General features: G+C 35.8%; 1 protein-coding gene across 1 annotated transcript in view; it reads right to left on the bottom strand.

The window, feature by feature from the left end:
• C2CD5 (C2 calcium dependent domain containing 5) overlaps positions 1-14,576 on the bottom strand; it is a 116,953-nt gene that overhangs the window by 64,982 nt on the left and 37,395 nt on the right. The window contains exons 9-11 of the mRNA XM_028144024.2: positions 9,554-9,705; positions 5,813-6,004; positions 4,147-4,232 (exon numbers count right to left, since the gene is read on the bottom strand). Coding sequence (XP_027999825.1) covers positions 4,147-4,232; positions 5,813-6,004; positions 9,554-9,705 — 430 coding nt within the window. The remainder of the gene's footprint in view (positions 1-4,146; positions 4,233-5,812; positions 6,005-9,553; positions 9,706-14,576) is intronic.

The raw sequence follows: 14,576 nt of genomic DNA, 5'->3' as shown, positions 1-14,576 counted from the left end.
GGGGCAATCGGGCCAGCAGGAGAGTAGTTAGGCGTCGATCAGGCTGGTAGGGCAGTGGTTAGGGGGTGATCAGGCTGGCAGGCAGAAGTGATTAGGGGCAATCAGGCAGGCGAGTGGTTGGGAGCCAGCAGTCCTGGATTGTGAGAGAGATGTCCCAGATTGGAGAGGGTGCAGGCTGGGCTGAGGAACACCTGCCCCCCCCCCCGTGCACGAATTTCATGCACCGGGCCTCTAGTCTTATATAATAAAAGCCTAATATGCAAATTGTCCCCTCGGGTGGTTGTTCAACCAGGAGTTCAACCGCTAACTATGATGTGCGCTGACCACCAGGGGTGGCGTGGAACATGGCGGGTATCAGCGACGTGCTGCAACCTCTCGCCGGCTACCTGGAGGTGGGGGTGATGGGAATGGAGGTGCAGTGAGAATGCGAGGTGTCCGCAGAGCTCGCTCTCACTCCCCTGCTAACCTCTCCTGGGATGCCAGGGCTCTTGTGCCGGGTGCCTGTGAGGAGCCCGCCCCACACCCGCGCAGCCTCATTCAGGTGAGCCAGGTCACAGCTGCCAGGACCGCAGGGGCGGTTGATCTCCCTGTGAGTTCGCACAGGAGCCAGTCTGCGAGAGCGACTGGGAGAGAGCACACTGCCTGCCCGGCTCCCAGTGCGGTGCCGCACTCACCGCATCTCGGTGTGGGGACTCGGGTGCCATGACTTAGGCGGAGGGGGGCGCATGAGGGTCCAGGGGCCCAGGTGCTACCCAGGACCCAGAGGTCATCTGGGACCTACCCTTCCATCCAGACACTCACACTTCGATCACAGGTCAGGCCTAGGAATTGCACCCATGCACGAATTTCGTGCACTGAGCCTCTAGTTTTTTAATATTTTTGTGAGAGGGGGAAAATAATACTTTTATTTTTGAGAACTCTACTTGAATAATCCATTAAATAAAAGATGTTCAAAGTTTCTCTTTTCCACAAGAAAAAAACATCAATATAATTTATTAAGGGAGGCAAGAGGTAGAAATAAATGTTTAAAGTGAATATTAAAAAATGATACAAGTAGCCTAGGTTTAACTTGATTCAGTGTTCAACTTGGCAGAGTTAAGGCACATCTAAACACATATAGAGAGAATTCTTCATACTTCTGTACAAATATTTCCCAAAAAAGTCACACTACTGGCAACCACAGATGAATGGGAAAGTCAAAGATGATAATGCTCTTTCTATTTATTTTGTACACAGGATAGAGAGGTGGTCTCATAAACTCAAATAACTGATACTGCAAGGTTAAGATTATGTAAATATATTGCTAACACAGGTTTCACCAAATTGTAAAGGAAAACTTAAAGTTCTCCACACTTCTGCTATTAACTCCATGAAGATTATCTAGTAATGTATGCCCAATGTGTTAACGTGTCCAAAATTTTAAGAATGTTTAAAAACATATTTGAAAATATAAATTTTATAGAAACCAAATTCAAAACCATTTTCAGTGATTAGAATTATTTTTCTTATAAAGCTAGACTAGAGGCCCGGTGCACGAAATTCGTGCATGGGAAGGGGGGGTGCCCTCAGCCCAGCCAGCACCCTCTCCAATATGGGATTCCTCGGGGGATGTCCGACTGCCGGTTCAGGCCCGATCCCAGGGATCAGGCCTAAACCAGCAGTCGGACATCCCTCTCACAATCCAGGACCGCTGGCTCCTAATCACTCACCTGCCTGCCTGCCTGGTTGCCCCTAATTGTCCCCCCCCCCCACCAGCCTGATCGCCCCTCACTGCCTTTGTGTGCCGGCCTGCCGGCCTGGTTGCCCCTAACTGTCCCCCCTGCTGGCCTGGTTGGCCCCAACTACCCTCCCACCGGCCTAGTCGCCCCTCACTGCCCCCCCTGCCAGCCTAATTGTAGCCAACTGCCCCCCCTTCCGGCCTGGACGCCAACTGCAACCCCCTACCAGCCTGGTCACCCCTTACTGCCCCCCCTGCTGGTCTGGTCGCTCCCAACTGTCCCCCCTGCCAGCCTGGTTGCCCCCAACTGCCTCCCCTGCCAACCTGGTCACCCCTCACAGCCCCCCCACCAACCTGGTCACCCCACGCAGCCTGCTGTTCAGTTGTTTGGTCATCCCTCACTAACCTCCCTACCGGCCTGGTTGCCCCACGCAGCCTGCTTGTTCAGTCATTTGGTCGTCCCTCACTAAACCCCCTGCCAGCCTGGTTGCCCCATGCACCCTGCTTATTCAGTCGTTTGGTCATCCCTCACTAACCCCCCTGCTGGCCTGGTCGTAGGCAGCCATCTTGTGAGGGTGTGATGGTCAATTTGCATATTACCTCTTTATTATACAGGATGCTTTTAAAAGTTCTTAGTAGAGAGAGTAAAGTCACAGGTACAACATACAGGCAAAATCTCATTATATCAAACATCAAGGCAACCTAAGTTTTTCTGTTCCTGTGAATTCTAGAATGATAATTAGATTACAGGACCTAATCCTAGTGAAAGGGACTCTGTAGAAAATACAAAACTGGGAGGGGTGGAAGTAAGAGCATTCTGCACTAAAAAATGATAAGGGGACACACACACCTTCACTCTGGCCTTCTTCTCCCTCTTTTTAGTCATTTTCTAGATTTCTTTCAATGGATGATTTGAATATTTAGGTGGGCTTTTTGTGCCTGCAAGCTGTGAGAAAAGCTGAAAGGCAATTGCTGCTTAATAAGGTATAAAGCCAAGAACTGGGTACAGCTAAAGTCTCATCACTCTGCTTTGTTCAGGTCTATTCTCTCCAGCCTGTTTAAAAGGCAAACAGTGCCCTAACCAGTTTGGCTCAGTAGATAGAGCGTCAGTCTGCGGACTGAAGGGTCCCGGGTTCAATTTCGGTCAGGGGCATGTACCTTGGTTGTGGGCACATCCCCAGTAGGGGGCATGCAGGAGGCAACTGATCTATATCCTTCTCCCTTCCTCTCTGTAAAAATCAATAAAATATATTTTTAAAAAATTAAAAAATAAATAAAAGGCAAACAGTGCATACACAGATACTCTCAGCACAAGCAAAGAAAGTATAAAAAAATTTTTTTTATTGTTTATAATAATGGAATCTGAAAAACACAAGTATTCTCAAAAGGCCAACCTCTAGGAGGAAAAAACACACCTGTTTTATAGTGCATCCTTTTATAGGTATTTGCTATATTGCAGCTTTTTTTTTTTTTAATTCTAATGTAAAATAGAACCTGTGAAAGACATTCTGTAAATCAGACATAATGAGAGCTATGGAACTGTGCCTTAAAATAACTGACAGGACATAAAATCATGCACAGTATTAGTTAAGTAGGAAAAAGAAAACAAAAACAAAAACAGCCTCATAGTGCTATTAAATTTTAAAAAAACAAACTTTGCATTATGAAAAGAAAAAAGCCGGCAACATGTGTTAAAAGCATAAATAAAACTTAAATAATCAAGATTAAAACTAGAAAAACTACCATACAAGAAATAGGCTCTCACACATGTTTTAGGAACATACCCGCCTTCTACAGAACCTATGAGGCGATCCTCCCTTAGCATTGAAGTTTATAAAAAAAATAAAAATGAAAAGAGAAAAATCATCCAATAACTTAACTACTCATTTTTCCATTTAACATATTCAATAAAATGTTAACTATAATATTTTAAAGAAATGTACTCAAATACTGAACAACCACATTATGTTAATCTATAGAAATATGAAATCTGTGCATTTCTTATGCTAAAGAGATTGGCCAGTAATAAAAATAATCTCAGCAAATAAAAATATTAATATACTAATAATATGCTTTTAATGTTTAAAACTAACTTTTTTTTCCAGGAAAAATATCTATTATTTCTTTTTATATATTATAATTTTAACGTAAAATTAGAAATAATTTCACCTTCAATGAATATTTGCAAATAGACTATTTCTAGTAGAAGAGTGGAGGATAAAACAAAAATAGTTATACAATTATTCCAAATTAAAAGTTATTATACATAAACAAATCACTATGATACTTAAATACAGTTTAGACTTTGAAATTACAATATTACAGATATGTAACCAAAATCAATATGGAAATAAGTTATAAGTACATGGAAGATTGATAATACAATCACATTAACAGTGTAAAAATAAAGAATGTTGAGTGAATCTTACCCTCTGTTCCAATGCTGACTGCGTCTGTTGTCTTAAAAGAGCTTTAAATGGCCCCCCTTCTTTTCCAGCACTACCACTTCCCATTCCTATAGAACATCAGTACATAAATAACAAAAAAACAACTATAGAAGCAGAAAGATTAATTGCATTCATCTTCATAAATATCATGAGTCAAAATCTGTTTAAATGACCCAAACATTTAAAAGTATTTGAGACAAGTAAACACATATTTTATTCAGCAAGTTCATTCTAGAAGCAATATGTCAACGTTCTACAGATCACAACTAGTTTTAGACTTAATTTGTTAGATAAATTATTTTTAAATTAAATTAAGGCATTGAATTTTTGCATAATATTCAATTTTTAAAAATGAATCTTCTAATAAAATATAATCATGATAATACCAATTACTTATGCTAACAATTTAAGAATACTAAATATGAGAAATATTAAATGTTTCTCTAAAATTAAGTATAAAAAGGAAAGCACTAATTGTCCTTACTTAAAATATCCTAAAATTCTCTAAAGAGCATGAATTTCAGGGTAATTCTGAAATATAGTCAAATGTGTTTTCTGATAAATTCCATTTCTAAACGTAACATTAATGTCAAAACAGTATTAATATCCATAGTTTTCCACACTCGTTTGCAAAAATCAACATAAAATTTTTAAAAAACTAAAAATAACAAACATGTAATAGACACATCACAAATGTATGTCGTTATGCATGAAAGAATTATATTTCACAATTTCTTAGATGTATTTTTAAAGGCTTAATTTTAAATTTATTTCCCTACCTTATTTTATTCTTTTGATAATACCAAAAGATCAACTATGGTAAAAGAAGTATAGAAAGCAGGGGACAGGTGAGAAGCCAGTTCTCTACAAACTAGAGTCACTAGTTCAATCCCACCGTTTAAACTGAAGAAACATTTAGTCATAGTCACTATAATGACTTTTACATTTTTAGCTGTTCTTGGATAAGGAAACAAAGGTTAGCATATGTATAGTCCCATTCTGTTCTTTTTTTTTTTTTTTAAAAAAAAAAGGAAATTTATTGTCCTTGTAGTAACCTAAACATGATTCTTAGAGACTATACAATACTAAACACAGAAATTAAACTAAGCTCTTAACATGAAGCATATTGAAAACCATAAAAGAAAATGTAAGTTTGTAGAGGTAAATGAAATATAAAAAAAAATACAGCAGAATAACTTAAAAATTTAAGCAATGGACAGAAAAAAATGGATAATGAAATAATATTACCAAAACGAGACTTAAACTGATTCAAACAGAATAATTTACTAATGTAACCATATGGTTTAGCAACATGATGGTACAGGTCCAATGTGAATAGAGTTGGTATGAAGGGAAAGAAAGTAAAACAGACACTCCAGTAATAAGAACCTAGTAATAATTAGAAATATGTCTATCTATGTCCTTAGAATATAATACTTTTTAATATAAAAATAATTTTAGCAGAATATTCACAATTATCTATCAAGTAATCCTCAATCATGTCCTCATGATAATTCTAATCACTTAAATCTGTCTAACAATAAGAAAATAAAAAGTACATCCTGCATAAAATACCCACTACTTCTTTGTAGTATCAAAAATGATTCTAAATAAAGGGATTAAAAAGCTGACATTAAGGTGATCCTACCAGAAGCAGCCAGGAACAGCTCGTCACTGAAAGAAACACTTTTCCTCAGAACTGGGCTGACAAGGCTAGAATGATGAGGGGGAAGGCTAGATTCCGAGAGGAGGAGACAGGACTTTTTAAGATGAAGGGAACCACAAGAGAGAGAGGGGGAGCTGGGATACAGGAAAATCCTAGAACCCTGTGGGTAAGGTGCTGTGGAGGAAAGTAGCAGAGAAAAAGATGTAGATTCAGAAGATGATCAGAAAATGCAGGATAAGGAAAGCAATGATGAACCAAAACATAACAGTAAAAATGAATTTTAAAATGCATACACAAATTACACTAAGCTTATGAAGTCATTAGCAAGACATATACCCAACTTAATATAAATAGAAGGCATAGTCTAAAACGAAACAAAACCTTTACAAACTTTGCATTCTTTAAAATTTTTAAATCACTAATGTAAGACTTTATGCCATTCTAATAACTTTTAGTTGATTTCTTTAAAACACTTAAATTACCTGCCTTCTTTGTGTAAGATTAAAATGTACTGCATCTAACAAATTTTTAAAGCCAGAAACTTGTTGCCTCAAATAGAAACACTTATTTAAAGTGGTAAAGTACAGCTCTTCAAATGTTACTAAAAACAAACAAACATATCCCTATGAGTATTTAAGTTGAAAAATCAAACAGTACCACATTAAGCAGTTGCCATTATTCATATTAAATAAATAAATATTAAGTTATTTCTGTCCAGCTTCAAGATGTTAATACTTTTCTTTCTCCTCTAAAATTTTAAATACTCAAATTTGACCTTAGTACTATTTGCATTTACAAAGATTTGGGTACCTAGGGGTCAAATACCATTTCTTTACATGGTTAAAAGCCTGACTAAAAAAGTAAAATTGAGCTTGAGTCAGGTGTCAAGTCAGTATCCTAACACTAGCATTCTAAAATTCCACTGTGACTAGTTGAGTATTTGGGAAAAGTATGAAAATAAAATGTCACAAATTTGAATCAACTGAAATAAATCAATATGAATTTTTTTTAAATAAGACCTACCTGAAAAACAAGTGATAGCTTTAACTACGAGTGAGGAAAAAATTTCACAGTCTAAGGTTTATTAACTTAATTCTATTTTTTGACTCCCCAGTTTACATACAATAAATCAATAATAATCAGTTTATCTATCCTATTTGTCAGGAGACTGATTTTGAATATAAGTAAATTAGAAGACAGAAAATTATGAAATAGATACTGAATTACAGTTTTAGAAATTTTAGAACAATCATATTTGCCATTTTAAATCTCCACAAGAAATGAGAATGTTCCTCAGGAGCATTTGAAGATATTCAGGGAATCATGATAAAGCCAAAGGACTAAAAATGACTAATATCCTATAAATATGCTACTGAGGTATTGAATAATTATAGGCAGAACAAAATAATTTATTTAGAGGTAGCTTGTAAATATAGAAATATATAAGAATACCTCTATTATAAATAAATTTTTAAAAACTAAAAAGTTGGAGCTAGAAAATAAAATACAAAAATATTTTCATTTGATAATACAACTGACTGCAAACTAGAAAACTAAGAGAATAGACTAGTTCAGTTAATGTATTACTTGACAATCTTCTTTAGTCTTGGACTTTATGGTGAACTAAAGAAAAAGAAACAGAAAGATCAAGGAAATACTTTCAAAAATTAAAGATAATATTAAAAAGTGGCCTAGAATACACAAATAAATAGCAAGTGGACAGTTTTTTTAAATATTTTTAAGAAAACTTATTTTTCAAATACTATCCTAAGTCTTTCTTGTTTTTTTTATTTGTTTGTTTTTTAAATATATTTTTACTGATTTGAGAGAGGAAGGGAGAGGAAGAGAGAGATAAAAACATCAATGATGAGAGAGAATCACTGATTGGCTGCCTCCTGCACACCCCCTATTGGGAATCGAGCCCGCAACCTGGGCATGTGCCCTTGACTGGAATCGAACCCAGGACCCTTCAGTCCGTAGGCCGACACTCTATCCACTGAGCCAAACTGGCTAGGGCAGTCTTTCTTGTTTTGATTGTCATGAATTCAAGGCCAGAATTTCATTCTTCAGTAAAAAACAAAGTAAACCACTATTTGAAGATACTATATCATAGAAACCCATGCTTGAAACCTATATGTTCATGTTGACCAATGTCACCCCAATCAATTTAATAAATAGTTTTTTAAAAAAGAAAAGCACTATTTGAATGGTTCCATGAATATGGTTAAGATGTTACAAATCATGTTAAGATGCTTAACATGAATATGGTTAAGATTACTATCAAATATCAACTATTTTTAGATGTCAGTCATAATTATCCTATATAATAAAAGCCTAATATGCTAAGTGTCCGACCGTTTATTCAACCATTCGACCAGTCGCTCTGACGCACACTGACCACCAGGGGGCAGATGCTCTGACTTGTAGGTTAGCTTGCTGCTGGGGTCCAGTTGATCGGGACTAGGCGAGATGGGCCGGACATGCCCTGGAGCCCTCCTAAGTTCCCTTCCTGGCACCGATCGTGCACCGATGGGGTCCCTAGGCCTGGCCTGCACCCTCTCATAATCTGGAGCCCCTCAGGGAATGCTGGAGAGCTGGTTTTGGCCTGATCCCTGCAGGCCAGGCAGAGGGACCCCACCGGTGCATGAGTCTGTGCACCGGGCCTCTAGTGTATATATAAAAATACAGATACTCTTTTCAAAGAGTTAGGTGCTCATATAAATGACTACATTTATAAAAGTAGATATTAAAACTACAGGCTTTTTTTAATATCCTTTTTTACTTTGGAAGTAGTACTGGTTCTGGAATTAGATTTGTTTACATTGCCTTCATAAAATCAGGTCATTTTATAAATTTCTTGGCTAACATGAAAATAAGGTTATTCAAGATAAATTAAAAATAACACAAATAAGAACTATGCAAAATGTTTTCATTAATCTGACAAGAAATTGCCAGACAAAAATATTTACAAAAATTGCAAACTATTAACTTTTAAATGTTTTATTTTTCTTTTTCTCAAGAATAATAATTTAATGATTAAGTTAATTCTATTTTATGTAGTAAGGAACAAATTTAATTTTTAATCAATTTTTGTCATAAAATGTATTCAGAAAATCTCAAATTATTAAAACACACATAGGAGACAGAAAAATTATAAATTTCATACATTGAGATATATGCAAGAATAAGTAAAGAAAAACTGCTATTTTCTAGTCTAGAAATTAAGACAAGAAAAAAACAAACATTTTAAATAACAAAAAGTTAATAGGTGTATGTATTCCAAAATAACCATATTAGTTGTTCTTAAGATTTTTTTCATAATAAAATCTTTACAAATATATTCACAAATAGACAGAAACAATGAATTAAAAATGCTTATACTGCATGAGGAATTCAACTGCAACTTATAGTGTTCCTTTTTATTCAAATGCTTTCAGATGTTATTCCTCTTAACTTGAGCATGAAATGAAAAATATATACTGCAAAATAAATCCTGGACTTCATATCTACACTGTGGTTAAGTCAATAAAATGTCAATTTCTGAACTATACAAAATCTTCGTATTTTAATTGTAGTACTGAAAATGATCACTGTTCACATTACCTTTAACCTTAAATGCCAAAAATCAGGAGAAAAGGCTTGGATGGAAAGCTAACAAGAAACAGAACCAAATTTGAAAAAGAAAAAATAGAAGAAAATAAAAGGTGGGTGGAAGCGCCTTACCAGTTTTGGGTGTCAAACTCAAATCTGTGTCAGAAGAAGAGGACTGTCGGCTGTAGGACTTGGAAGGTGAAAAGGAATAAGTTTGGTTTTTCAGAGGGGTGGAGGGTCCTGATGAGTGAGTATTGGGGTTGGGATCTTCATTGAAGGGAATCCTGCCAGAAGAAGGTGGAGAAATATTAAATAATCATGTGCCAAAGGATTTGATGGAAGGCAGCATGATCCAAACACCAGGAAATATTGGGGCAGGGCCAGCAGTCATTTCTTAAGTGTGGAGCTGGGTATGAGGCCAAAGTCAATCAACTGCTGTTTAACCATTCATCATTCTTCAAATAAATAATTATCTGCATTGAAACAGTTAATAAGCCAAGTAAAAAAGCAAAAAAGCATGAAATGACAGACTAAGGGGGGTAAAAAATATTAAAAGAAGAAATAAACAAAAAGAATAAATACATGACTGAAAATACTTTCAAATAAACAATGCTTTTTTAAGTTACCAAAGAAACAATGATGACTGCAAATGGTGTGTGTAAATATTCACAACTGTTTTTATATTTGCACACACAGATATCATCAAAAGAAGAATGTTTCCTTATCCTATAGCATCAAGAGTGCCACAGCTAAAAACAGAGCAGAGAGGAAAATGAATATAGCTACAAAAAATCATTGCATTTATGCAGCATAGTTGCTTACCTCTTTTCCAAAAGCTCTCTTCCACAGAATAAAACAGACCCTACTGGAACAAGTTTTGTACATAAAGAACATAAGCAAATCAGAAGCTTTGGTAGCTATTTTGTTTAGAATCCAATCATCAATTTTTATTCTAATCAAATGTAGTTGTAATGGCAAAAATACATACTGGAAGATTCTCCAAAAAATGCACAGAGTGCATACAGAACCCAGGGTTGTTAGAAGACCTATGGAAGAGACTTTGGAAACTGGAAGAACACTTTCAATTCCATGTAGTTAGAGCCTCTATGGAGGCTAAATACAGGATTTCTTCACTGCAACTGGACTTTGAGTGAGAAAAGAAAGAAGCCAAGACTTGTGGTACCTGCCTACACTACCTGCCTGCCTGCCCTCTGCAGCCACTCTGCCTGTGGCCTGCCTTCCCCAGCTCTGGAGTCTGAGCAGTCTCGTACCAGTATAGATGAGAGTGGGAACAGACACAGAGAAGTTCTGAGTAAGTCGTGAGCCAGTAGCAGTGTGAATTGGGCTGTTGTGAGTCGAGCGGCATCCATGGCTTGGAGGATGAACCAGCGGAGACCTGGGGGAATTTGTGATCAAAGTGGAAGAAAAGAAAAGAATACATACAACAGATAGCAAAGTTTTGTTAAAATAATTTCAAAGGAGCTTTAGTTAGGGGAGAGGAATTATTTTTTTAATCCCTAGCAACAAAAAAACAAGTTGAAAAGTTTTAAAAATAGCTAAATATTCATTCATTCATTAGGATATAATTATAGTTTTAAAGGATCAGATTAATAAATTAGGACTGTGAATACGAAAGCTAGCAGGTAGAATTGTCAGTGGAATTAAATTTCTGAAAAAGACTAAGATTTAGATTTAAGCTGCTCTAAAATGTTTGTTATTATTTTGATCACCACAGAATTTTAGGAAGAAAATACCCATAAAAGTGGAAAGTCTATAAATATAAAGTTCTTATTTTTAAAACTGATATATAAATAATTGCTGATATAATTAACTATATTTTCCATAAATAAAGTTTAACTAACAAACCTATTTCTGCCTAGAATCTTGAGATAGGGATACTTAAGAATAAGAAAAATGACAGCATAAAGAGAAATGACTGAACTAAATGGATATAAGCCGATATAAACATTGCCTATTTTAGCATATCAATTATATAGCTTAAACTCAAGTTATACTGGGAACCAAACAAAACAAGGAAACACTGCTTTTAAAAACACATTAATAAAGCAATGTAAATTATTTTTGTCTAGCTCTTTCAAATTATTTAAACTTAAAATAGATTAAACTACATTCTGAATTGAAATATTATAAGATATCAACTTATATCCTGCAACAGACCACATCATGCGCATGTATGAATATATTTAGATCAGATACACAGGTATATATTCATGTACAACATTTCAAAATAAAGTATATTACAGAACTAAAATCCCTAACTTCGTATTAGCAATTATTTCACTATGCAATGCCTTTGCTTATGTATAATAAGGTGAAAATAATCCTTATATATACTCTGAAAAATTATCATATCTTCATTTTTAATTTTATTTTTTTGTTGTTGTTACTCCTCACCCAAGGATATTTTTCCACTGATTTTTTTTTAGAGAGAGTGGAAGGGAGGAGGAGAGACAGAGAAAAACACTGATGTGAGAGAGACACACATCAATTGGTTGCCTCCTGCACACACCCCGACCAGGGCCAGGGATTGAGCCTACAACCAAAGTACGTGCCCTTGACCTGAATCAAACCTGGGACCCTTCAGTCTGTAGGCCAGCGCTCTATCCACTGAGCCAAACTGGCTAAGGCAATCATATCACAATTTTTTTAGAATTCAAATTAAAAGCAGGCCAAGAGCCCAACTTTTCCTGGCATCTCTTTCTTTACCATTGCCCCATAGACACTCCCAACAATCACAATTTGTCAAGGTTCAAACATGAGCTATCATTAATTGACAACAATGGTCTACAGACTACTTTCTGGAAATATCACTGATTTTACAACGGGACAATTGTTTGTTTTTGTTGCTAGTTTAAATTTAAAATGTGTTTAATATAACTAATAAAAATCAAACATCTCAACCGATGATTTATTTGTATACAACCTAAGTGAGGTTTTATTTTTTTTTCTTTCTCTATTGAAATGACTAATAAAGTTAAAAAGTCTAAGAATCAGCCCTGGATGGTGTGGTTCAGTCATGACAGAGTCAGCCCATGCACAGAAAGGTCTTGAGTTCAATTCCCAGTCAAAGGCATGTGCCTGGGTTGTAGGCTGGATCCAGCCCCGGTCAGGTCCTGTGCAGGAGGCAGCCAATTGATGTGTCTCTCTCACATCAATGTTTCTCTCACTCACTCGCTCTCTTTCTCTTTCTCTCTCTGCCCTCTCGCCTTCCCTCCCTTCCACTCTCTAAAAAAAAGGAACAATGGAAAAAATGTTCTCGGGTGATGATTAACAAAACAAAACAAGAAAGTCTAAGAATCAGTGTCATGCAAAGGAGGAATTATGGCTAAAATCTCTTTTTTTTCTGAAGTAGAGAAGTAATAAATCATATTTAATTACACTTTGTACCATCAAGATAATTCAGCTAGGAAACAAAAAAGATTTATATTGTACATTACATTAAACATCTAAAAGAAAAAAAATTATGGAGTAGAACACACATTAATAAAGGTAAAATAAAATAAAATAAAATAAAATGAGCATTGTAAATGTTCAAATTATGATATCACATTAAAACTCAAATACACTGGAGCATTATCATCATGTATTCTTGGAGTTCTAATTCGTAACAATCTCTTTGCACGAAAGGCTGCCTTTCAATAATACCCTAGTTAGTGGCACTTCTAATATCAAATCCATTCAGGCAGGAACATAATCCAAACTATCTTTTATTAAATTCTCATCTAGAATCAACAATGTTATAATTAAATACCAGAATAATTATAATCAACTGAATCATAAAACAACTTTAAGCTAGCACTCAAATTGATTCATTATCAAAAATACAAAAGAAGCTAGTTAAAATAAAGCATCCTGAGTATTGAGGGGTTGTTTGTTTTTTTGTGTGTTTTTTTTTTTGGGGGGGGGAGGTTAAAATAACATGATTTAGTAGTAAGATGTCTTGCAGAAAAATCTTAATGAAGCAATTTAAATTCTTCATTAATATTTGACAATTTAAGGCAAATGGCTACAACAAAATTAGAAAAGGAGAAAACTTACATAATCCCAGATTTACATTATTGAAACACTTCCTGAATGCAGATAAAATATATTCCCCTAGTACCCATACATCATTTTAAGACACCAACAGGTACTATAGCTTTCTCTTTCCATTAAGTTAGTGAAAAGAGGAAAACTTCAGAAATCACAGATGCAAACGCCAGACCCCTTAAGGCAGTGTAGATAAAGAGGGAGGGTGGCAGGAGGAGGAGGGAACCAGGTCCTTACTTAAATTTGCTATGGAAAGAGGAGAAGAAAAAAACACCTGAATTCCAAATTTCCCCCAAAATCTACCCCTGCAATCTGACTTCCCCTGAAGTAGCAGGCAGTTGATATATTTTTAGGACACATTTTAAGTAGAATATAAAGCAAATTCACTCTTCCATTTTATTCCAAAGCTATTTCATTTACAATGTATTTCCAAACAAAATAAGGCAATATATGTGCTCCCTCTCTTGTGATAAAATTTAATCCAAATAACTAAAGGCCAGCAGAAAGAAATAAATAAAAAGAATAAACTTAAGATAAAGGAGGAAATCTTTTTTAAAAAGATTGTGTTTTAGGCCCTGGCCGGTTTGGCTCAGTGGATAGAGCATTGGCCTGCAGACTGAAGGGTCCCAGGTTGGATTCCTGCTAAGGGCACATACCTGGGTTGCGGCTTGATCCCCAGTGTAGGGTGTGCAGGGGGCAGCCGATCAATGATTCTCTCTCATCATTGATGTATCTAACTCTCTCTCTCCCTTCCTCTCTGAAATCAATAAAAATATTTTTTTAAAAATTCAAAAAAAAAGATTGTGTTTTAATTGAATCATGACCTCCTGATTCATAGGTTGATGCTCAACCACTGAGCTATGCCAGCCGGGCAGTACCTGGCTTTTTATAGAAAAAGTTTTCTAATGTCTGCTTTAAACAGTCCCCAGTATTACCTATTTAATTATACCCAATTATTTATATAAACTGCTTGGCCTCTGTAGACATTCAAGTTTGAGACCCCTGCACAAGTCAATCTTTCTTGCTTTCTATAATATGTTGCTAATAATAAGTATAACTGAATTACCAGGTGTAGGGTTTTAAGCATTCCCCAGAGAATAAGTAA

The sequence above is a fragment of the Eptesicus fuscus genome, chromosome 7 (assembly GCF_027574615.1).
Source record: "Eptesicus fuscus isolate TK198812 chromosome 7, DD_ASM_mEF_20220401, whole genome shotgun sequence".
NCBI lineage: Eukaryota > Metazoa > Chordata > Mammalia > Chiroptera > Vespertilionidae > Eptesicus > Eptesicus fuscus.
This window is presented reverse-complemented; position numbering and strand designations above follow the sequence as displayed.